The sequence below is a fragment of the Balaenoptera musculus genome, chromosome 9 (assembly GCF_009873245.2).
Source record: "Balaenoptera musculus isolate JJ_BM4_2016_0621 chromosome 9, mBalMus1.pri.v3, whole genome shotgun sequence".
Lineage (NCBI taxonomy): Eukaryota > Metazoa > Chordata > Mammalia > Artiodactyla > Balaenopteridae > Balaenoptera > Balaenoptera musculus.
Window position 1 is genome coordinate 12,038,284 of NC_045793.1, and position 16,152 is coordinate 12,054,435.

At 56.2% G+C, this 16,152-nt stretch overlaps 1 protein-coding gene across 2 annotated transcripts; it reads right to left on the reverse strand.

Moving 5' to 3' along the window:
* Positions 1–65: 65 nt before the first annotated feature.
* ZYX (zyxin) lies at positions 66–14,043 on the reverse strand. Of its 2 annotated transcripts, none has more exons than XM_036863011.1 (10): positions 13,976–14,043; positions 8,760–8,973; positions 8,079–8,278; positions 7,838–7,930; positions 7,200–7,724; positions 2,871–2,991; positions 2,550–2,719; positions 2,241–2,419; positions 1,224–1,344; positions 66–639 (listed from the first exon to the last, which is right to left on the reverse strand). In XM_036863011.1, the coding sequence occupies exons 1-10, from the start codon at positions 14,015–14,017 to the stop codon at positions 535–537; spliced, it is 1,770 nt and encodes a 589-aa protein (XP_036718906.1). In that variant the 5' UTR covers positions 14,018–14,043; the 3' UTR covers positions 66–534. The 2 variants fall into 2 exon arrangements, with proteins under 2 accessions (XP_036718906.1, XP_036718907.1); XM_036863012.1 differs by lacking the exon at positions 13,976–14,043 and adding an exon at positions 9,104–9,262.
* Between the last annotated feature and the right edge of the window lie 2,109 nt (positions 14,044–16,152).

Sequence of the window (16,152 nt, forward strand, 5' to 3'; positions counted from 1 at the left end):
TATCCCTCTGTCTCCTCCATCTCACCCTCGAGGGCTGTAGGCACGAAAGAGTCAACTACTACGAATTCTGGAAAACGTCTTTTATTTGTAGCTGTAGCCACAACCCGGCAGCACAGGGGTGGGTGGGAACGTCCAGGCTGGTTGGCCCAGCCCAGCCTCCCAGCAGGTCAGGGCGTTTCCTGGCCCTCGGCAAGCAGAATAAGAGGCTGCTTTAGGGCCAGCTGAGGGCATCGGTGCAGCAGTGAAAGCAGCAGCGCTCAGTCTGGTGCCCCCTCAGGTGGGGTACCTAGACGATGGTGGGTGGTCCCTGCAGGATCGGGGAGGACTGGACCCCAGGGCTGGGACTCTGCAGCCCTAGGCCACATTGCGGCCCTGAATCAGGGCACAAGGGATACTGGGGTGGGGTCTGGTATGAAGGGAGGGGCTCGACATCAAAAACTAACTGTGGGGAGGGTGAAGGGGGGAAGTGGTCTCATTGTGGGTGGTCTGCTAATGGGGAATGGATTTGCAGTCAAGAAGGGGGCCAGTCCTCACTCAGGTCTGGGCTCTGGCGGTGTGGCATTTCCGGCAGAGCACGTGGCCATCCAAGGGGAAGCAGCCGTTGTCGTCCGCCTCAATGGACAGTGGCTTCCCACAGTCCTGGGAGAAGGAAAAAGAGCGCACTGGCAGGGAGGCCCCCTAAGCACCCCACCTCCCCTCTTTAAATGAGGAAGGCCGGATGCTTCGTGGCTCAGCCATGCCCTCGTTGTCTGTGTCCCCCAAGTCACAGCCACCTCCACTCCTATCCCCGCCTCCATCACCACACTTTCACTGTTGTCCCCTAGGAATCTCCCCAGGAGGACGGGGCAGTGGGTAGAGCCGCTTCCGAGGCGCCCACCCCAATAAAGGATGTGCGGCCCCTCCCACCTGTCTCACCTCTATTCTGACTCTGCTTTAACCTCACTGAGACCCCCGGCCCTACCAAAACAAAACAACACGCTTCCCTCCCATCGGTCGGTCCCCTTTCTTGGTTTATCGGAAACTCGGTGACCTCACAGAGAACCCACACCCCGCTGTCCTGGAGCGACGGGGAAGCATCTCTGCTGGGCGGGCGTGGATGCCGCCACTGTCCGCCCTCAGAACGGCAGCACTGATTTCCTCCAGGGCCCGGCGCTGTCCGTCGCTCAGTTGGTGAGCAGCGTCCCACCACCTCCCGTCCCCAGGGGGCCGGAGTGATGGCCGACCTCACACTTGTAGCACTTCATATGGAAGTTCTTGTCCAGAGCGACCACACGCACGGTCTCCTCTCGGCCAGGCTCGGGCATGATGGGCTCTGTGCAGACGGAGCACCTGGGGGCATACTGCCTGCGGGGCAGAGAGCCGGGTGCGAGTCAGAATGGGGGCGAGGGGCACCGGCGCTGCCCCCAAGAGCGCAGGGACATGAGATGGCAGACTTCTTTGCCCGCCTTGCCTCACATCTCTAGGTGGAAGAGGCTCAACAGAGAGGCCTAAGACTGGCCACCGTAACTGGCCCTCATCAGGGGAACTGCCCACCTCTCCCGTCACCCTCCCGAAGCACCATCAGCTCCAGGAACCTCTGCCACCAGGTCCTTACCCCCGCCACACCCACCCTGCAGCTCCTGCAGAAAGCACCCCCAGAGGACCCCACACCTGGAACCCTGCCCCCCGCCTACCCCGCACCACGTGGCTGCCTCTGGCCAACTGCTGAGGGGCACAGAGGGTGTGACGTTCTGGCCACCCAAGGTGGAGCCCTGAAACGTACGCCTCCCGCACACTCAGAGGTGGGAATCCGAGTCTGCGGCGTCCCTGCTCCCGCCCTTTAGCTACATCACGGGATCCTGCCACCGGCCTGAGCGAGTAGCCACCTTGTAAACACCGTTTCTAAGGGGAAACCCGAGTTCCAAACAGCTGATCTCCAAAGGAACTTTTAGAATCCAGCCTGTGTGTCAGATGAAGTCACTCCAGCACACAGTGCTGAATGCAAGACCACACCCAAAATAAAGAGAGCCACGGGCCGGGGGAGGGGGACGAGCCAGCAGCAAGACTTGCTATCCAGGCCAAAGGCCGCTGGTCAGCTAAGTCCAGAGGAACTGGTCTCTGCTGTCTACAGACAGGATGTGGGGACAGAAAGCAAGTCCAGGGATCTGGAGCTGTCTTGGGGTCAGCGGGCAGCCTGGCTCCCAGACAAATGGGAGCTGGCGCCCAGAGAAGAGCCCGGCGGGGGCGTGGAGGGTCCTCACTTGTGGTAGTCGGGGACGCAGTGGGGCCGGTTGGCCTGGTCCACGATGAAGGAGGTGCCCTCAAGGGGGCAGGCGCAGACCACACAGGTGAAGCACTGCGGGTGGTAGGCCTTGCCTGTGGCCCTCAGCATGCGGTCAGTGATGGGCTGCCCACAGGTGTTGCACTTCTCCAGGGTGTCCTGAGGAGGCAGCAGCAGGAGGCTGGCAGGGAGCTGGCACCCGCGGGCCAGCTGCCAGGGCAGGTCTGCCCCACGCTCACCCCCACCCCCGGGCTGAGCCCCGGGTGTCCCCAGCCCAACCCCGACTCACAGTATAGCAGCCCTCACAGTACGGCGCCCCCTCCAGGCTGTAGAACTGCTGTCCCTGCAGCTGCTGCTCACACTGATGGCAGGTAAAGCAGGTGATGTGGAACAGCTGCCCCAGAGCGCGCACCGCGGGCTGAGCACGTGCCAGGGGCTGGTGACACCGGCCACAGGACTCTGGGAAAGCCACAGAAGACGGAAATGAATAGGAAGGAGGGCGAGAAGCTTGCAAGGGTTGAGCTGGCTGGCTTGGGCGGGGAGTGGAACCACAGACACCGGAAAGCACAGTAACGGAGGAGACGGCCCCACGGGCGGGCGGTGGGCTCACCGCTGACGGCCACGTTCTGCCTCTGAGGGTGCTCCATGTCCTGCATCAGCTGCTGGGTCAGCTGCTCCAGCTCCTCCACCTCCTTCAGAGTCAAGGGTCCTGGAGCCCCAGAGGAGCGCACCTGAAACCCCAACACTTCCTTCGTACTCTCTGAAGGGTCACGCCCTCCAAGAACCCACCCCAGCTGGCTTATCCACCTTCTTCCAAAAAGGACTAACTCACCTTCTTCCAAAAAGGACTAACTCCCCTCCCGTTTCCCAGATACTCAAGTTGGCTGGACCCAAAAAGCTCCTCATCCTCCCTCCCCAGACCCCAGCACCACACAAGTAAGGGGAAGAGGACGGCCCTTCCACCCGCTTTGCCCAAAGCCCCTGGGCAGTCACAGGCAGGCCAGAAGGACTGAGCGGACGGAGGCCACGCACACAGCAGCTCAGGTCACCGAAGCACTGAACACACCAGGCCACGCATCAACTCCACAGAGCATGCTGGGACATGGCCCCCGTGAAGAGACCGGCACGCGACGGCGTGTGCACCCACACGCGCACACACACCTACCCGTCCCGCCGGCTGCCGAGCAGCCCCTGTCAGCGTGAGGATACAACACAGGCGGGAGTCAGGTTAAACCCCAGGGCTGTCTGCAGGAGCCCAGCCCCCAGCTCCCACGAAGAGGTCCCGGGGTCCCTCCTTAGAGGGGGTTCCTGGACCACCTGACCCCAGTAGGCCTCAGAGAAGGGCCACTCTCTAGGCCAGCCCAGCCCTCCTGTTAGGGGATCCTGAGACAGCTGGAGACGGGGGGTGGGGGTGAGGTTAGGGGGGCAGTGCCAGGAACCCTGAGATCTCCCGGGAGAAGGCGCTGCAGGGGCTGTCTGGCCTGTAGCAGTGTTTCCATGACGCGGTCCCAAGGGAATGCTGGCTGGGTCTCCATTACTAAGTCCACCCGGGACCGTGGCCCCCGACACTGAATGCTCTACCTGCCCATGCCTTCACTCCCCTAACACCCAGAACTCAAAGCCTCCCAGGTCCCTCCTCCCGTGGCCCCCTTCCCCTCAGCCCTGGCTCCACCAGCCTCACACCTGTCTGCATCCAGAGTTGCATCCGCCCGGGGAAGCACAGATCCACTGATGCTCTAGCTCTCAGCCATTTTCCCCACAGACTCCTGCTACCTCCTGCCCGTAACTGACTGTGTAAGTCCCCTGTAAGCCCCCTCTTCTATGTAAGCTTCACCTTTTCCTCTCCCAGTCATCCCTTCCTGGCATCTCGGGGACAAAGAGGACACAGCCAGCCCTTTCTCTCTGGTGCCACTTAAATGCCTCTTCCATTCTTTGGAAGTATGAACTATTCAGACATCAGCCCTCCTTGGGTACCCACGCTCCTCCACGACACACTCAATCCAGCCACTGTTTTCCCTCTCTGCCTGCGAGCACCGATGTCCCAGCTTCAACATGCATGGCACTCGGACCTCTGCAACTCCAACAGCTCCAAACGTCCCTCCAGCTCAGGCACCTTCCACCATGGGACACCTTGGACCTGAGATTTATTGGTCTCTGCCTCCAAGACCCTGGGCTTGACCTCCCAGCCATCACCTCCTCCCCCTCTTCCCATCCGCACCTATTGAATGAACCTGCTCAGAAAGGCTTTGCTTCCTCGGACTCCCAACCCTCTCCATGAGCCTTCTGCATCCAGCCATTCTGGCTTGCCTCCCCTGAAGCCCAGCCCCTTGACCATCGACTTCTACAAGGCTCTCATGGCCACTCTTGCCACCTTCAGCCACCATCGCTTATCTGATCCAATCTCAACCCTGGGTCACGCCACCACCCGTTTCCTGTTTCTGCCTCCCAACTGCAGAAAGTAGGTGGAGAGATTCCTGAATGCTGCAGAGGGAGTTCACCAAACACGGCAGCGCCCTCCGGCCCTCCAGCCTCAGCTCGGCTGTCTGGTATTTGGCTCCTGTGGATTCCCAGTCGCCTTCCCCACAGCAGCTGTTCCAAACCTTTCCATCTCCTCCAGCCCCCAACCGCGTCGCCCCCTCGCTCTCACAGATGACCTCACCTCCTACGTGACCGAGGAGCTGGGAGCTGGCCAGCTCTCGCTCCCTCTCGCTCCTCCTCTCTGCACAAGACTGTGGCCACACCGTGCAGGGTCTCTGGGCTGGGAAAGCCCTGGGGGCGGGGCGGTCACCAGCCGCGCTCTGCTCCCCGCTCTCAGGCAGAAGAACCCCTCTTCCACGGGCTTCTTCCCCCTGGTTCACACACATACCTGAGCCCTCCTCCCCTAATGTCAGCCCTACACACACACACACACACACACACACACACACACACACACACACACAGGCCTTCCCTCAGTCCTTCCTGTCCCTGCCAACCTCTGAGAACAGGCCACTCTGGCAACTGCATTTTCTGACCATCCACTCACTGCTCAACTCCGTCCCCACCACAGGACACAGCTTCCGAATCATCCAATCCCTGGCCTTATTTTAGTTCTCATCCTCCTCAGACCCCCAGTGAAGAGCTCCTCGGCCATCATTCTCTTCTCTGAGATGCCACCCTGATCTGTGACTCTCCTCCTCCTTCTGCCATTCTTCCCCCTGGTCCAAGGCTCTTTCCAGGGACCCGGCCCCTCTTGTGTAAGTGTCCCCCGGGCTTCAGTATCACCACATACAACCACTGCACATATGCGCACCTCAAGCCCAGGCCCTCTCCTGCCACCCGTCCCCCATTTCTAACTGAATGACGGTTCCAGCTGAAGGAAGGTCCTCCTGGAACCTGTTGCTCAACATGCTGACAGCTGGACCCGCCTCTTCCGGTTCACACCATTTCCCCTTCTAGACTTCTCTATTTTGTCAGCAACACTGTCATTCCCCAACACACCACGGCTTTTTTTTTTTTTTTTAACTCCTCCCTCTCCTCTTGCAACTGTGTCAGTTACTGAGCCTGGAGGCTCTTCCTCTGTAAAAGCTCTCCTCTCTGGACCTTATTTTTCATTTCCACTAATGTTACTGTCACCCAGGACGTCGCTGACCTCCTGCGTCTAGTCCACACCTCTGCTGGAAAAACTTTCCCAAAAGCTTCCAAAAGCACGGCTGTCACCAGACCTCCCCACCCAGACACACACCACCTCAAAAATCATTACTGCCTCCCCAGGACCCACAGGTTCCCTGGGTGCGCTATTTCATTTCCTTCCCACTAAGCGCCCACCCACCTCTCTAAGCATGGCTCTATAATTTCCCCACAGGGACCTTCCACTTTCTATCCTCCAGACACCCCTGGTGTATCTGTGCCCTTGAGTTTTGCTCATGCTGTTCCCACCCGAATGCCCGTCCCTCTCCTCTCTGGATTCTGAAGTCCCACCATCCTTCAAGGCACACTAGCACCATGATGCCTTTTCCTAACTTCCCAGCCTCAACATTGGCTCCCTGTTTGGAGTTCCTGTAACACAGGATTCTGCAAAACTCATTGGCACTTGGCATCTCTTCCTACCCTGTGCCTGTGCACACACAGACATCCATGCTGTCAGTTAACTCCGTGGCTGGTTGGACTAGATAGATGACTGGCAGGGTCCCTTCAACCCAGAAGATCAGTCTCCTGAACTGGAAGGCAGGAATGGTCAGGCAGGAATGATAACTGTTCTGCTTTGGGCTTTCATGTGCTAGAAACAGACCCACAGCACTTTCCACACATTAGCTCAGTTCATCTTCCCAACCACTGTAAGGATGGATAGTGAACTGAGGCTCAAAGTTCACCTAACTTGCCTGGGGTCTTGTGAGCCGCAATTCCATTCCAGGTCCACTGACGCCCTCGGGCTCAACCTCTTTGAGATCTCTTCCCTCCCGAGTACAGAGCACAGTGCCTGGCACTGAGCAGAAGCTGGCTGGCTCAGCCAGTGTTTACCAACGGCTCTTATCACCAGATGGGCCCTCGGGCAGTGAAAGCTCTCAGAGGAGCAGAGATTAACTCAAGACTCCAAGAAGGGGGAAGATCTGAAGTTGGACTGGTGATGATCTCATCCCTCCTCTTTAACTTTCTGGGGCAGGGCGCAAGGGAAGGTCAACCAAATCCTCCTCCTAACTCAGAGCCTGTGCGCTCCCCCCTGCCCCACCCCGACTCCCAGTCGGGCCCCACCCAGCCCCAGACCCTGCCAGGCTCTCCTCCAGAAGCGCTTTCTCTTGCCATTGTCCCACCACTCCAACCCCAGAGGCTGAAAACTCCTATCCCACCACCCCACACCCAGCCCACTTTCCAGGACCACCTTCCTCCTCATTCTTGGGTTCCTGACTTAGCCTTACCCCCAGCCCCCTGGTGTCAGCCTGGTCTTCCCACCCTCCCTCACCTGGTTTTGGTTTTGAGCCGGTGGCGGCACTGGGTGCTGCTTCTCCTGCACTTGGGGCTTTTCCTTCTGCTGAGCATAGGTGAAGCTGGGGGCCTGAGGGGAGCCTGTGCCAGTGGAAGAGGGAGCTTCAGGGGGCCCCAACTTCTGAGTGGGCTGTGACCCGGGTCCACCTGGAGCTCCAGGGCTGAACTTGGAAGCCACAGGAGTAAACTTGGGAGTCACTGGAGAAAACTTAGGGGCTGGAGATGGGGCAGGGGGACCTCGGGGCTGGGTGTTAGCCAAAGGCACAGGCTGGGGCTGGGGCTGGACGTGGGGCTGGACCTGAGGCTGGGCCTGGGCCTGGGCCTGGGGCTGAGACTGCACATGGAAATGTGTCTGGCTCTGAGGCTGAGCCTGGGACACAGGCTGGGAGCTAGCAGGGGACTTCCAGGGAGGCAGGGGTGCTGTGCCCCCAGTTGCTGGCTTAGAACTGGACTTGGAAATGAATGGAGTGGTGACCGGTGGGAGTACATATCCAGATGACACCTGCAAGGGAAAGCAGAGGGGAGAGAAGTGCCTTAGAGAGGCTACTGCCCTCCATAACTCCATGCCCACGCCCTTCCTCCCTGCCCTGCCTTTCCTACTCTCCTGCCCCTTACCCGGGCTTTGAAGGGATCATTCTTGGTCATGTCATCCAGCAACGAAGACAGAGAGTCGATCTCCAGATCAATACTGCTCACCTTCTCCCTGGGCTAGAGGGTCAGGGGTCAGAGCACCCATCCCAGTTCTCCACTGCCACCCCACCCCCATGAGGGCAGAGATGCGGGAGGTCAGCGGAGAGGACCCTCCTCTCCTTTCCTTGGGGTGTCCACCGTAGCTGCCTTTCCCAGGCCTCCATACCTGTGGTGGGAGCTGTATGGGGGCCTCAGGCCCTCCCTCCTCCACTAGCGGAGGCGGTGGGGAAGGGAAGATCTCCTCCTCCAAAGGCGCAGGGGGAAACGGTTCCTCGATCGGGGGAGGGGGAGGGGGGAAGGCACCTCCCAGAGCGCCCTCGGCGTCGTCGGCCTCCCCCAGCACGGGAGGAGGCGGTAAGGGAAAGTCTGGTGTTGGAAGGAGAGAGAGGGCAGTCAGCAGGGACCCCTCTACGCTTCCTTCAAGTTCCCTTCCTTGAAGCAGCAGCTCTAACCCCTAACCCAAGAACTCTCTCGAGGGTCCTGGAGCGTACGGGAAGTCAACGGGGTGGGGGGCTGGGCGCAGGACGCCCTGGGAGCACTGGGTCAGGAAAGGCCGGGACTCAGCCGCGGAGTGGTACATCTCCCATTACACTTCGGAAAACGGACCCAGGGGAAGATTCGTGCCCCACATTCCCGCCTCCCACCCCCAGGCGGGGGACCTGGAACGGTCCCAGGAGCCCTGGCCCCCAGCCATGAGCTCCACGATGAGGTAAGAACATCTGCTCGGGACTCGGTGGCTGCGCCCAGCCCCCTCCGCTGCGACCTCTCCAGACATCCCCAAATTCCCGAAACCACTCCCCCCAGGCCGGCGCCCGCCGAGGTCCAGCCCCCAAGCTCGGCCACATACCTTCCGGGGGCGGCGGGGGAATCTCGCCCACGCGGCCCATCTGTGCGCGTTGGGCCCCAGCGGCCGAGGGAGGCTCGCTGTCCCCGGGCCGGAAAGGATTCACTTTGGGCTTTGGGGCCACCACCGGGCCGAACTTCTTCTGCGGGGCGTAAAACACTGGAGCCGAGACGGAGATCGCGCGAGGCGGGCGGGGGGCCGCCATGGCCAGGCCGTGCTGCGGGGGGTGGGTGGCCGGGTTACGCAGCGCCGAGCCGGGCAGAGGACGCCCTCGCCGGCCCGGCTCCCCTCTGCGCCCCCGCCCCCCGACCCCGTGGGCGGCCGCGGAGCGGCTCCCCGCGCCTCACCGCGGGCCGGAGCGTGCGCGCCGCGTCTCGGGTGGCCGCCTCGCAGCCGGGTCCGCAGACTCTGCGTCCTGGTCCCAAGCCGCCTCCAGCCCGGCGGGGAGGGACGCGGGAAGAGGGAGGGAGGGAGAGGGCGGGGAGAGAGCGGCGCCGAGACCATACAAGGAGCGGCCCGGGGAGGGGGCGGGGAGAGGCGGGGAGGGTGGACAGGGCAGGAAACTCCCCCAGGAAGGGGCCCTGATCCTGCCCCGGGGCCGGAGGCTTCAGCAAGGTCCTCCCGCCCCCGCCCCCGCCCCCGCCCCCCCCCGCCCCCGCCGCCCCGGCCGGGCACTGACCGCCCCTCCCCAAACACAGGCCTCTGATGTCATTTCCTGACTTGACCCCCTCCACACTCCCGCGGGTGCCCGAGATCTGACTCACCGTCCCCACTCCGGGCTACGCCGGCGGAGGTCGGGCGGGGGCCCCAGAGGTGCCCAAGCAGCCCGGTGGCGCCTCCGCCCCGGCCCAGCCCCCTCCTCTCCGGGCCTGCAGTTACCTGCCTCCGCCACCTCCAGCGGCTCCTCCGCCTTCCCAGCCAGCCGCCAGCCCCGCGCCCCAAATCCCCTCCGGGTCAGCCCAGACAGGCGGGACTGGGATGGAACTGGGCTCCTAGGTGGACGGGGATGGTGAGTGGGGGGCGTCCTCCCCGCCTATGCCCCCCCAGGCCCTCTGTGACCTGGGGCAGGGGTGGGCGGCGTGAGCACGAACCTCAAGGATCCTTTGGGGGATCCTAACTTCAAATCCTGGGCAGCTACTTAAGGCTTCGAGGAATTCGCATCACCCGCGACCCGCCAGCGGATCGGTTAAACATTGCAGGAGGGAGAGTCGCGGCGGGTGGGGCCGGGCAATGGAGGTGGGAGGGCGGGGCGGAGGCGAGAGCGGCCAGCGCACTTGGGGCCGGGGAGAACGGACGTGGGCGCGGACTGCGCGTCTGCACCGGTCCTTTTTTGCCCACCGTGACCCACCCCACCGTGACCCACCCCTCGAGGAGGCGGTGCGCGACCGGGCGGCCCTCGGGGGATTCGGAGACTGCGCTCGGTGGAGCCCCCCATTGGTCCGACCGGATTCCTCAGCCTTCTTGTGCCCTAGGTCACAGGAAAGGGACAAACCTGGGTTCGTTCTTTCTTTCCCTTGTCTTTTTTTTAATTGAACATGGAAACTTACCGAATTGCCTCCTGAATTCTTCCACACTCACTACCTACAAACTATGGATTCACATGGCCTTTTGGCTTGTAAGTCCAGCTTATCACCCTCAGACGCTTCCTTTTCTCTCGCTCTGTACTGCCAGACTTCACTGCCATCTAAGGCAGTCCCCTCGTGCACACTCTACTCAGTATTTCCAGTCCCTGGCCTTCCAAATTGGCTACATCCTACGGTCAACCAGCATCTGTGCTACGCTCTAGAGATTGTCCAGAATCACCCCTTACATTTACCATGAGAAAACAAGCTGGGAACTTAAGAGATGGGCCCAGGGTCATGCCCAGTAAGCTGCAGGATCTAGACTAGAACTGGGTCTCTTTGAGGGCTCTGATGTCAGAGCTCATTCCTCTCCACCCTGGTGTCAGGTGAAGCACCCCTGGGTACAGGAGAGCAGTGTGAGGTCGGGGTGGGGGGGGGGGGAGAGACCCAGCCGGAGTGTGCAAACTAAGGGACAAGTCTCTTTGTTCTCTCTGCATCATTTTCTCCATGTATAAAAGAGTGATGATATTAAATCCACGTACCTTATTGAATTATATAAAGAAATAAATGCAATATCATATCTGAAAATGCTGTGTAATACCAGTATTATTATTCAATTCGCAGTTCTGACAGGTTAACCTAAGGCCGTTTTCCCCATATGTCCCCTTCCAGGTTGCCAGGCACATCTCTCATGGGCCTTGGTTTATGCATGCCGTCTCCTTCCTTCAACTTGATCAAATATTTAATTACACCTAAGACTACCTCTTTGTCTCCTTCTCAGACCCCACTGATCTTTCTTTTCTCTGGTGTCTTATTGCCTTTGTCACTGGTATTTCTCACAGCCACAAGCATGTGTAGCCATGTATAACTTAAAGCATGCAGTGCAGACCTTCTCTGACACGTATAAGCTGGTCCTGGGCCTGTCCCTGTGAAGATCTGCTAGAAATTTGATACTAGATTTCCTGTGAGACCAAAAGTCTCATCGCCAATCCTTCAAAACATACCCACTTAGGAAAGTTAGGAAGATGGTTTCCGGAAAGCACCACGACAGTAAAAGCCATCTGCCCTCTAAATGTCTCCTTAAGGAATGTGCATGTGCAAAATATAGTATATTTAATTGTTAGGCAGCTGAACCTATTTATAAATCAAGAATAGAAGAGTGCGTAGGCAAGCGCAGTTTTAGTGACAACTAAGAGCATTGGGGATGCAGAATGCTATTCGGGAAGCTAAGAGTTTTAAGCCAGGCATTCTAAATACAGGTAGAAACACACAGAGTATCCCAGAAGGACAGATTCACTAGGCCAGGATGTCTCAAGTGGAGTTGCAACGTCAATACTTTTAAAATGCACACAACCAAAATAAATAAATTAATTAAATGCACACAATGAATAGGAGCAGTCCTAATGATTTTTAGTTATTTTTCTTAAGTAAGCAATTCTAATTGATCTCCTCAGGTAGTGTGTGTAAAGTGTAGTGCATAAGTAGATGTTCCGCCTAATTGTTTCCAACAGCTTGAGGCCAGACAAGAGAGAGGAAGTAAGAAAATGGGCAGTGACCTTTGCTACTTAAAACATCTCTACACACCTCCAAGGATTTATATCCACCAGGTGCCAGAAAGTTTTCTTCAAGGGCGCACAACATAAAGTAAGAAGTCAGAAAGTAGTAAAGAAAAAGAAGGAAAAAAAAAAGGAAGGAACAAGGGCAATGGCAAAAAAATAAATTCTGAAATGAGAAGAGGGATGCGATCACGAGGGTCTTTCCATATGCTGGCTGCAGACGGACAGAGGGTCAATTATGTGCCAGGTGCTGTGCTAGGCGCACAAACAACAGCAAGAACAGCGACCACCGTAACAACCACAACAATGACAGCACGCACTTAGATAAAGCTTAGCATGGGGCGCTAAGCACAATACCTGTTACCCCACTTAATCTTCACAATAAACCTGTGAGGAATGTACATTATTATCCCATTTTTCAGTTAAGAAAACTGAGGCCAACTGGATGTTAGATTTTACACCTCCTAAACTGCAAAAAGTTTCTTGCAGTGCAAGTATTTTATTATTTGAATACAGCCCTGCCCCCTACTTACATCCTTGCAGTGCATCACTTGCTCCCTCAGGAGCCCCCGCTTGGTGCATCTACAGCCTCTTCAGGTCAGCCTCCAACTCCATCCCCCACTTTAAGTCCCTGGGCCACCATTTTCTTCTTCCATTACATGGTATCATCAAATTGTGTCCGTCTGTCTCTCTATCTGTCCATCTGCATATGTGTATACACACACGTTTTGTGTATGTGAGATATATATATGTATTATATATTGGTGTAATAGAACATTTCCAGAGCCTTCTCAAAGAACTGTTAACAGTGGTTGGTGTTAGGACATAGAATTGGGGGAAGGCAGAAGTCTTTTATAACTGCCTTTTCCTCAGTGAATACGTATTACTCTTATCATTTTAAAAAAGTAAAAGAAAGGAGAGAAATGACAGAGACATCATCTCTTTTTCCTTATATCAGAGTGTTTTCTTGCACTGAATACTGGGTGCACGTGGTCTACAGCTTTCCCACTTCCTCCCAAATTTACTCCTCTCTTAGTCCCACTTGCATTTGCTTGTCAGGACAAAAGAATCTCTCATGGGTGAGACTGCAGGCATGATGGAGGGTAGGGTGGGAATGGAGGTGGGGGTGGGTGAAGTGCCCAGCAAGGCCCAGGGATCTTTGTGGCAAAGCCAAGGAAGAGCAGCTCCCTGCTCTGCCCAGGGGCACCCACACCCCGCGCCCCACCCCTCCAGTCTACCCCTCATCCCTCTCCCTACGCCCACATCCAAAATGGAAGGGATGAACTTAAAGCCACAAATACCCACCTTTTCCTCCTTTCTTCCTGACATCAGGACATCATCGTCTGTGCACTTTTCTCTTCCATTCCCCAACCTCAGTTCAACCAACATTTACCAATAACGTCTATGTTATAGGCACCCGGGATATAAAGATAGATAAGCCCAGTTCTTTCCTTCAAGGTACTCTTCATCTAGAGTAAACACACTTAAGTAGGCATTTTAGTATAATCAAGTAAGTGCTAAGATGAGATTACAAAGTTTTCACCCACCCAATAGTGCTGGCTTGGTGTGGCTACACTAATTACAATAGCTGGGTGGACTTCTCATTATTTAAACCTCATTATTATTATCCCACCAGGTTTGAAGCAGCAGTGAGGATTCCAGGACTAGGGGAGCAAAGCCTGCATAGGGCGTTTAGGGAACAGAGGTCAAAAGAGGCACGGGGGCTTCCCTGGTGGCGCAGTAGTTAAGAATCCGCCTGCCAATGCAGGGGACACGGGTTCGAGCCCTGGTCCGGGAAGATCCCACATGCTGTGGAGCAACTAAGCCCGCGCGCCTAATGCAGGGGACACGGGTTCGAGCCCTGGTCCGGGAAGATCCCACATGCTGTGGAGCAACTAAGCCCGCGCGCCTAGAGCCCGTGCTCCAAAACAAGAGAAGCCACTGCAAAGAGAAGCCCGCGCACTGCAAGGAAGAGTAGCCCCCACTCGCCGCAACTAGAGAAAACCGGCACGCAGCAACAAAGACCCAACGCAGCCAAAAATAAATAAATAAAATAAATTTTTAAAAAAAGAAGAAGAGGCACCGAAGCCTCCATACATACCAAGGTCTGAGCCAGATGGGCACCCAGAGAGCCTGCAAGCATCAGCCAGGCAGAAATGTGTGGTGGTTATAGGGGCAGAGCAAGGCAGATGGTCAGATGGCAAAGAGTCAGCAGCCAAGGGAGCTGGGAAGGGCAGACAGGAAAAGAGGCCCAGGGTACCAACAGTAGCACCGGCAGGTTGCTGGCACTGAGGCCACCGCTAGCAGAGCATCTGCTGCTTTCCTTCTCCCTGAACCCAGGGGAAGCCAAAAAACCAGAGAGAGCCAGGGCTAGAAGCTAGATTGTTTGTCACTGAAAATAGCCAACTAAGTCAGTACAGGAAGTAGACATGTCAGGGAGTGGGGATGTTAAATACAGATAAATAACCTAGTTGCCACCCCACCCCAGTCCCTTTAATAAGGTGGTCCTAATGTAAAGAAACCCACCAGGCTAGCCTGATGCAGGAAGTGAGTGCCCCTGAGCCAACCCTCAGAGCTTGCTCAAGCTTCCTCAAGCACCTTCCTGCCACCCATTTAGTTGTTGTTGACCTTGCCATCCAGATATATGCTGCTTCAGAACGTGGCAAATGGACGCTCAGTCTCAGAAAAAGGGACGGGGACCCACCCCGAACAGCAGGTGGCTTCATACCGAGGCTTCTCAGCATGCTTGAGAGAGCTGGAGACAGGCCTTCTGTTCCCATGTGTGAGATGCTACCAGAGGACACTTAGGCCACAGAGCAACCTACCCATTTCCAGCACAGCAGAGGAGGCCTAGCACAGTGCCTGCCGCCAAGCCAGGACCTCAGATACATTTACTGACTGAAATAGAGTTCCAGAACCATTGAAATCTCGTGCTAGATCAAGGGAGATCCTGCATTTGGTAAAGCTTAAAGGCTTTTTATAACATCTTGGATCATTCATTTGTTTACTCAACAAGTATTTATTGAAGATCTACTAGGTGTGGGACACTTTGTTAGGTGCTGGAAATGTAATATTGAGCAAAACCAGACATGATCTCAAGCTCTCATGGAGGGTCCATGCCCTCGGGGAGTTGGCCAGGAGAGATATTAATCAAATAATCACAAACAAAATGTAAAACTGCCACTGTTACCAGAACCTCAGGAGAAAGATTGATGATGCAAGTGATTGAGCACGTAACTAACTGGGAGATGTGTCCTGGCTGGGGAGCTCGAGGGAGGGATGTCTAAGTTGAGATCTGAAAGATTAGGAGGCCTTAACCAGGCAGAGTGGGAGGGGAAGCATTCCATGCAGAGGATGCAGCATTTGCAAAGCCCTGGGATGGCTGTGAGCACAGCCTGTCCCTTGCTTGCACTGAAGGAGGCAGGCGTGACTGGGGTGTCTGAGAGCGAGCTGTAGACACAGGCTGCAGAAGAGCTGGAGAGGTGGTTGTGCAGATGCTGATCATGTGAAAGCATTTTGACTTTGTCCTGAGAACAGTAAGGAGCTGCTGCAGAGTTTCAGGTTGAAAAGAATGGCATGAAAAGGCTTGAGAGCTTTGAAAATCTCCCAAGATTTCCAATCTTGGGACAGTGTGGAGAATAACAGAAGGGTCCAGTACAGATGTGGACAGACCAGTTCAGAGGCTATGGTAGAGCTCTAGGTGCAACGGGGAGGTTTGTGGAGGTGAACCGAGTGGATAGATGATAGGGCTATATAGGACATGAAATCATCGACGGAACCGAGTGATGGACTGAATTTGGGGCTGCGGGTTGGTAGGCGGGGAGAAAGAGACATCAGGGATCCAGCACCGCTTCTGGCTCAGAATGTCGTGCTCTCTGCTGAGAGGAGCAGGTCTGGGAGGAAGACTGTGTGTTTTGTTCTGGACGTGCTGAGAAACAGAGGGCATATGGTAAGCAGTGGGATATCCAGGTCTAGAGCAAAGAGGACGGTGCTGAGAGTCCACATTTATGAGTCATCGGCCTCCAAGTAGTAATTCAAATCTGTTATTGGATGACAAAGTCACCTAGCGAGTATTACCTGAGAAGCTGAGAAGGCCTAGGATGGGCTTTGATGGATGATAATTTTTTTTTTAATATTTTTATTTATGTATTTATTTGGCTGTGCTGGGTCTTAGTTGCGGCATACGAACTCTTTTTTTTTTTTTTAATTTTATTTATTTATTTATTTATTTATTTATTTATGGCTGTGTTGGGTCCTCGTTTCCGTGCGAGGGCTTTC